Here is an 8,697-nt window from a genome sequence, read left to right on the forward strand (position 1 = left end):
TTTTGTTTATTATTATTATTAATATTAATTATATTTTCTAATTTATTTAAATATTCTTTATTAAAACGAATAATATAATTATTATTATTATGTCGTTTTTTAATTAAATTTGTTTGGCATGATTTATCTAACATTTTATTTGAATTCATAATTTATTTAAAATGGTGACTGATTAATTTACAGATTCACAGATAATGAGATAACTAACAACTCTTGTTTGTATCCAGAGATAACCACCTATAAGTAAATTTAATAAAATTTTAAAGGTAGCCATTTTGCTTGAATAAATTTGACATTTAGGGTGCATTCGCGTTGGACGCTTACGCGCTGTGAGCGCTCACGCTTATAAGCACAAATTTTTAGTGTTCGAGATGACCTATAAACGCTTAGAATCAATAACTAAATTTCGTTCGTTTTGGATATTGTGAGCGTCAATAATCATCAACATGACAACTGTTTATCAAATAATAAATAATTTATTAGAAATTATCGATGATGAGTCTGATGATAGTGATGAGTTTGATATGATTGAAGATAGTGATTGTTGGGGCGTTGATCGCTGGTTCACAAAAAATAAAATATTTCCCAACAATTAGCGAATTTTAAGAACGTTTTAGAAATTTGGACTGTATGAAAAAAAAATATATGTACTCACCGGTTTTTTCTCCAGGTTGACACTAGTTAAATATTTAAGTTGTTATTTAAAGATTTGATCGGATAAAACTCAGAAAAAAAGGAATTTGGGATAATTAATCAAACCTTTATGTTGAATTTGTTCACGCTCTTTTTGATGATAGTTTATTGGCTTGGTTATTGACTTTTTTGATTGATGCACCTTTCTTTATGGCAAATTGAATGGGTAAGCTTCCAACACGTGGGCCACTCGAGTAATGGCGCGAAAAGTAGAAAATGCTAAGTTCACTACACTAAATCACATAATTCACTGGGAACTATTCGAATTTGAATCCAAAATTAAACTTGATTATCAAGATAAAATTCGATTAAGAAATTAAGCTTTAACACATTGTTAAATTAAATTAAAGGCTGAACACCACACGTTTCAACATTGAGAAATTGAAACTTTTGAAAAAAAGAACAGAATCACTGACTCGACTTTTAAATTAAATTTTTAGATTGATTAATTAAATCAACCGAAAGAAAATGATCTATTCAGATCGAAAAACGAATTAATTATCATTATAAAAAAGTAAAGAGTTATGAACTCAGTTAGCTTGGCCAGCCCGTAGGCTGACCGAACTTGAAAATAAGTAAACATTAAACAACTTATACAACACAAGACTATTGTGCAGCGGAAGTTTGGTAAAGTCAGTTAATACCAACTTATTATTAATTAAAATCACCAAAGAAAAAAGTAAAAACACTAACTTGTGAAATATCCCTAACAGTGATAATGATATGGAATGGGAGTATTGTAATACTCATTTGAATTTATCTTTCAAAAAAGAACCTTTACCAAGAATTAAAAACTTTGTTGAAGAGGTTATACCAGCATTTTCTGATACAGAATTCAAATCTCATTTTAGGTAAATATTTATTACAATTTAAGGATTTAGTTAACAAAAAATTATCTTAACCCTTCAGTTTAATTTTGAATTGTATTATTCACACGTAAATAAATTTTTTTTAAACTTTAGGGTGTTTCGATCAACATTTGATTTTGTTCGTGAAAAAATTGAACCATCGTTAATGAGAAAAACCCCAGGATGTGAAATGATATCACCAGACAAACAGTTATTCATCGCTTTATGGAAAATGGCTACTCCAGATTCGTATCGGTATTATAAAAAAATATTACTTATATTTTGCATAGCTGTAATTATTACAAATTAATTATTAATATAATACATTGTTCTTTAAGGTCGATTTGCCAAAGGTTTGGCGTCAGTTTTGTCGCAGCGTTGTGGAGTGTACGAAGGGTCACATCAGCTCTAGTCGAAATAGCTCCGAATTTTATTACCTGGCCTGAAAATGAAAAGCTTGCTGAAATTTCTAATGAATTTGAAGCTACGAGCGGCTTTCGCAATGTTATCGGTGCAATTGATGGAACACATATAAATATACCCGCACCTCGAGAACATCCGGAATGTTATGTCAACAGAAAAGGACATCATTCAATTCAATTACAAGTAAGTAAGCTGTCATGTGAATTAAAAATATTTGTAAATATTCATTTTTACTGTTTGTTCAAAAATAGGCTATTTGTGATGCTCAATGTAAATTTATACATTGTTATGCTGGGAATGTTGGTTCTGTACATGACGCACGAGTATTACGTCTATCAGAAGTGAATGATTACCTCAACGATGAACAGAAATTCCCGAACGAATCTCATTTAGTCGGCGATGCAGCTTACCCTCTTCACAAACATTTACTTACACCATATCGAGATAATGGGCACTTATCAGCGAGACAAAAAAATTATAATTTTTGTCATTCATCAGCACGTATAGCAATTGAACGTGCATTTGGATTACTTAAAAAAAGATTTCGCAGTTTACTGACAGTTCTCGACATGAATCGAACTGATTTAATTCCTGAGTTCATAATCGCTTGTTGTGTCATGCATAATATATGCTTATCGAGAAACGATGAATTTCCGGTGGAGGAAATAATAGAACAAAATGGAAACATAAATGAAATGAATTATAATAGAATTTTACCTGCTGATGGTGTTGATAAACGGAATCGTATATGTGAGCAATTAATTATGAGAAATGTGTAATGAAAGCAACTATCATTTCAATAGCTAAAAATTACAATTATGAGAAATGAGCATGAACAGACTATATATTTTAAGATTTATATAATTATGTATACAAAAAAATTGTAAATTTTTCATAGGTGACGGTCCATTTTGTAAATCAAATAATATTATACATTTAATTAACAATTGTACATAAATGTTCAAGTGAATTAATTATTGGATGAAATAAAATAAAATCAAACAAATTTTTTATTTCGTTTATTATATTTAATAGTATAAAAGTTATTTTTTTAAAATTTTATTCAGAACCATAAAAATATATGATATTTAGACTATTTTAAGCCATTATCTAATTAAACTTTGAATAATACGTTTGTAACACTTAAAAATTACATTCTTAAAGTCAGTCCGACTTAATGAAAAACAGTCTTAAGCATAATTACATTAAAAAGAATTATTAGCTTTCACAAGCTTTTCTAATAAGTCTAAAGCTCGTTTTTTGTACTGATTTTGTACTGATTAAAAATTACATTCTTAAATTCAGTCCGATTTAATGAAAAACAGTCTTAAGCATAATTACATTAAAAAGAATTATTAGCTTTCACAAGCTTTTCTAATAGGTCTAAAGCTCGTTTTTTGTACTGATTAGCCTCTTCGGCTTTTTGGGCTTTAAAAGCCATGAATTCTTTGAACCGACGTTCCTTATTTTGTTCGCTTTTCATCAATCTCTCTTCAAAGGCAGCAATTAAATGACTCGCGGGGGTACTTTTTGCTTTTTTACCTGCCAACAAAAATATTATATTCTTATTAGTATAGAGAAATCTTTAAAACAAATCAAATATCCTTACGGTTCGCTTCATTATCTACATCATTATTACTGCTACTTCCACAACTTTCGGATAAATTTCTTTTATTCCCAGTAGAAGAGCAAACTGCGACAGGTGTAATGGAAGGCTTGCCACCCATCAGATCATCCATTAACTTAAAAAATTAAAAATTAAAACTTATTTTTTTCTGGAAATGTAAACAGTTACCCTTACAGTCAAATACGGCCAATGTTTTGCAGAATTTCCAGACTTATTGTTATGGTCTTTTGTTTTTTTATAAGTTTTTTTCATTCCTGAAAATTTAGATAAGCACTGAGGTCCTGTAATGTTATGTCCGTGAGATTTCAGTTCAGCACTAATGTCCAACCACAATTTTTTTTGAGAAATTTTTCCACTATTGAAATCAATTTTTCGCTTTTGATTTTCGTCAAGAAGCAAAAGAATAGCTTCATGAGGCCATTTAAATGCTGTAATAAACAATTGGCTGTTAAATTACATTCATGTAAATGCATATTAATAGATTTTGATTTATTTTGATTGAAATTACCTGAATCTTCACTTGGACTTCTCACGGATTCATCAATGCTTCCATCGCCATTAACATTAGTTTCTGAACCTTCAGGTTCTTCTGTGTCGGTTTCTAAATATTTACGATTACGGAGGTGAAAATTGAATTAATAATACAAATTTAAACTTATCATGACAATAAAAGTATTTTTTAAAGTATCTGAAAAGTTTCATGCACATTAAAACTAAAAAAAATTAATGAAACCTACCGCTAATAAATTGAGCATATTGTAAATCTTTTGATTCTTTAGCCTCTTGTAATTTGAAGTTTGCAAAAGTTTCATCTGATATAAATATAAGCCATTTCACCCAAAAAAAAAATAAGACAAAACTTCATTCATAACCAAACGTAATAAAGAGCTTGAATATTTTTCCTATTAATTACTAATTTTATATACATACCTGTTTGAAGTCGCTCATATTCACGGTCCGTAACAATAATTGTGTATATTTTATTATTTTCTGGATCAGTTAGCTCAACAAATAATTTTGGTTTACTGCTTGCCATTTTTGCGGGATTGTAAAGAATTTGACATTTGCAATAAATAAATGAAATTTATTGGTTAGATTATGCTTAAGTTGCATTCGTTTTGACAAATAGTAAAAATTGGCGCTCACACTTTTGCTGCCCTACCTATTTGGTGTGAGCATAAATGAGCGCGAAGTCTGTCTAGTACGCTCAGCCATGAGCGTACTTTATGTGACACTCACAGCGCCAAGTCGAACGATAAAAATGACATGTAAGCACGCTCACAGCGCGTAAGCGCCCAACGCGAATGCACCCTTAATGTAAAGGTGTAAAAATAAAATAATGCATTGCGCACCATCTATGTATATAATATGAAAGCTATGCTTTTAATAAAACAATAACTTACAGATTACTGTAAAATCAAATTCAAACATCATTTTGTTATAATTTTGGTTTAATTTATTTAACTTATTTATTTACATTTTTTGTGTTATGTAAAGACTAAAATTGTTTAAAAAAAAATAAGACAATGTATTATTATATTTGAATAATTTCAATTTTATTGCTGCTAAAATTACTTTGGAAGAATTTCAAATGATTGGGCTGTTTTGTCCTTAAGAATCTTATACAATGTAATTCAAATAAATATATTAGTGATAATAAAACAAACCTCTTTGAATATATACGAATACGAATACGAATACGAATACGAATGAAGTTAACTCGTATTTTGTTTATAATTCGTGAATGTTCATTATTTTTAAACGTACGCATGACAATTTAAATGTCAAAATAATAAATAAATGACATTCATTTACATTTTATATTATTTTAATGTTGTTGAATCAATAAAAAATATTATCGTGTATAATATTTATTTACTTTATTTATGTACAATTATAATTAACTAATTAATTAATTATAATTGTGATAGTTTTGTGGTGAAATGGACACTTATATATAGTAGAGAAACTTAACTTCAACCTTAGATACTGTCGTATCCCAGGAGTTGTTCCAGGAAACGGTTGAACCTTTTAATTAATTTTACTTGGTATTACCAAGGGCAGGGCTTGCTGTCACCAGGTTGATCCTTGTACGTAGATCCCAAAACGGACGGTTACTTCCAATCACAAGTAAATTATTATAATTTACTAAAGTCAAAACTTATTGTTGACTTATGCAGAATTCAGTTTATTACTTAAATCAATTTTTACATTGATTTTAATGTTATATGAAACTTCCTTCCTTTTTGCAATTTAACACTTGTTGACTTTTTTTGTATTGTAATTAAAAATATACCGGAGACTGTATTTAATTAATTATTTATTTATTAAATAATATTACAATTTGAATAAAAATACTAATCTGATTTACATTGGATTTTGTTTCTCAATTTATATAATTATTATTGCTTATTCAGCAATATGTCGCCATGATCTATTGATCATGCTCTGTAAGAAATGATTTGGGAAATATAGGATAATTCAGGATACTACAATACTTAATAGTTATAATATGAAACCGTTCGTTCCAATTAGCTACCGATTGTCATTGTTAATTTCATTCAAAAGTTGTACACGATTGAAATTGTTACATTTTATTGAAATAACTACTGTGCTTCAAATTGCTTTGAAAATAAAAGACAGAAAAGTCCAACGATACCAAAATCATTAAATTTTAATGAATAAAACCGCAAGATAGAGGGTCCCAAACACTGTCAAAGTCATGTTCTTAATAAGCGGCGAAAGTATCAATTTCGCGAATACGCAAAATCGGATTTATGGTCACCACACAAATCTGTTTACTCTATATAAAATGTATTAGAAATAAATGTTCTTTTATTGATGTACGAGCTAGTTCCCAAAACTGTTACATAGCAACGCTACCAGTATCGAATCCAAACCACTGACCAATGGGTTATTAATTAATTTTTATTTTGAAATTCATTGAATTACACTGTATAATAAATTTGAATTCTAAAATTCGTTTCCTTTATCAACATTTTTTGTTTAATGTATTTAATTTGAGAAGAAATGTTTAAAAAAATAGGATGGACTTTCATAATGAAAAAATTTCTAATTTAACGTGGTTTTGTGTCCCTTCTTAGCTCGGCGAATTTGTAGTTGAATTTTAGATTACCTTGGGTCAAAGTTATGACATATGACTGCTTGGACTTGAACTTAATTCCAATATTTTTGCATATTTTTTAGCTTTCAAAGAGTAAAAATAAATGATTTACTGCGTAGTTCTAAAAATCGAACTGCGATTGACTGATGGAAATTTATGTCATCTACCTCTAGCATAACACGTATATCAGATGTTCTTTTTGCATTCACTATTTATACTCAGTATAAGTAATAAATAATAGTGCTACTTATACTTTTCTACTTACAACTAGAGTTAAAAATGTAAAAGTTGTATGCAAAAAAAAAAACATCCTCAACCAAGTAGAATACCAACCTTCGATTAGATTGAAAACGATTTTATTGTAGGGATTCTATGTGATCATACGCCGACAATATATGACTTCTACAGACATTTTGAAATAAAAATTTTCGTCATGGGATAACAATTTTATTTCAACCAAGGCACAATCTAGATGGATGACAAACGAAACAAAAAAATTCCAAAACTGTTTTGCCGTGCATCAAATCAAACACTAAAAAATTTGTGCAAACATAACAAAGTCATTATTGGTTGGTTGTTCGAACGTTCGAGATCGATGAGAACGAAGTAGTTGATAGATTAGCCAAAATGGGTGCATGTACTCCTCTCAACGGTTCAGAATCATTTCTTGATCAAGACCACAATAAAAGCTAAAATAAAAGAATGGATGGTATACGAGTCCCATCATTCTTAGGTAAATATTCATGGCCAAGACCGTGAAAAAGCTCTTATAAAAGGCATTTTATAGAAACGGCCTTTGGAGCGTTTGCAATTGTGGACAAATTATTTGAGAATACTTCCGCGCTATTGTACTATTGTATTGTAACTCCATAAACATATTTACAAAATCAATCTCGTGGGAATCGTAGTTGTCTGTAAATTCTTCCATGAAGAGAAGGAAATTGGAATTCAAACTTTGTGAGAATGTTGCCAGGAATATTCTAAAGTTTATTAAAGTCAAAGGACTTCTGGAACACCTTTGAAGTAAAGAGGCTAAACATGTATGAGAAGAATAGAAAAACTACCTTTGAAGCGAAGTAGTTACACTGTACGCAAGTACGAGAAGAATAGAAGAACTAGTATGCGATGTCTTGTATAGTTATATATCTTCTATTTATGTTTACAAACCATCCTGTCCCTTGGCACGATATGATATCATTAGTTTACATTTAGTCCTTTCGCGGAATGGTGAAAGGGACATATTCGTAACCAGCGATCTAAAAACCTTCAAGTAGCATCTCAATTTGCCGCGCAACGCTCCTCAGAAGTTCGAGTATGGCCTCGCCTAATTACCCGTAATTATTTCCATAATTATCAGAAATAGAGCAATACTTCATGAGACAGTTTTGTCAGCCACTTTTATGGCTGAAATTGATAGTTTCCGAGTTACAGCGATTTAAACAATTAAATTGTTAATAATATTTTTTGCACCATTTTACGTAATATCTACGCATATATTCGTAATCGGAGACCTAAAAACCTTCAGAAAACATTGTGTCTACTGATCCCGGTTTTACTTTCTACGAAACACCCTATCTCCCTTATGTACTAATTGTATAAATGTAGATTGTAGATTGATGGCATCATATCGTACCAATTATTATGACAATATACAGAAACGGAGGGGTAATTTCCAAGCTAATTGGAAGTGAAAATTTTAGAACAAAAAATAAATAAATACATAAATAAGTACTGAATTATTCATATTCTTTTGACTTAAAATGGTATTGAATTCCCTTCACCTTTATTATTGAAGGAAAAAAACTTCTAATTATGGAGTTCCACAAAGTAAAGCTCTCTACAATTTATTATTAGTACCTGGATGATCGAGCTTTACTTTGTATTTTTGGAGTTAAAAAGGCACAAATTTTATCATTAATATTAAAACCATTTAAAATGTCTCCACAGAAATACCAATTTGAATGCCCCGATTTATTTCATCG

The 8,697-nt window shown here is 29.7% G+C and overlaps 2 protein-coding genes across 2 annotated transcripts; one reads left to right on the top strand and one right to left on the bottom strand.

The window, feature by feature from the left end:
• The first annotated feature begins 1,359 nt into the window (after positions 1-1,359).
• On the top strand, positions 1,360-2,866 carry LOC123295094 (putative nuclease HARBI1). The gene is made up of 4 exons (XM_044876310.1): positions 1,360-1,544; positions 1,656-1,796; positions 1,880-2,147; positions 2,216-2,866. Exons 1-4 carry the CDS (start codon positions 1,417-1,419, stop codon positions 2,741-2,743), a joined length of 1,065 nt encoding a protein of 354 aa, XP_044732245.1. The 5' UTR covers positions 1,360-1,416; the 3' UTR covers positions 2,744-2,866.
• Positions 2,867-3,222: 356 nt separating this feature from the next.
• LOC123295095 lies at positions 3,223-4,793 on the bottom strand. Its single transcript, XM_044876311.1, has 6 exons — positions 4,522-4,793; positions 4,329-4,403; positions 4,100-4,192; positions 3,766-4,019; positions 3,574-3,706; positions 3,223-3,506 (listed from the first exon to the last, which is right to left on the bottom strand). The coding sequence occupies exons 1-6, from the start codon at positions 4,625-4,627 to the stop codon at positions 3,307-3,309; spliced, it is 861 nt and encodes a 286-aa protein (XP_044732246.1). The 5' UTR covers positions 4,628-4,793; the 3' UTR covers positions 3,223-3,306.
• Between the last annotated feature and the right edge of the window lie 3,904 nt (positions 4,794-8,697).

The sequence above is a fragment of the Chrysoperla carnea genome, chromosome 3 (assembly GCF_905475395.1).
Source record: "Chrysoperla carnea chromosome 3, inChrCarn1.1, whole genome shotgun sequence".
Lineage (NCBI taxonomy): Eukaryota > Metazoa > Arthropoda > Insecta > Neuroptera > Chrysopidae > Chrysoperla > Chrysoperla carnea.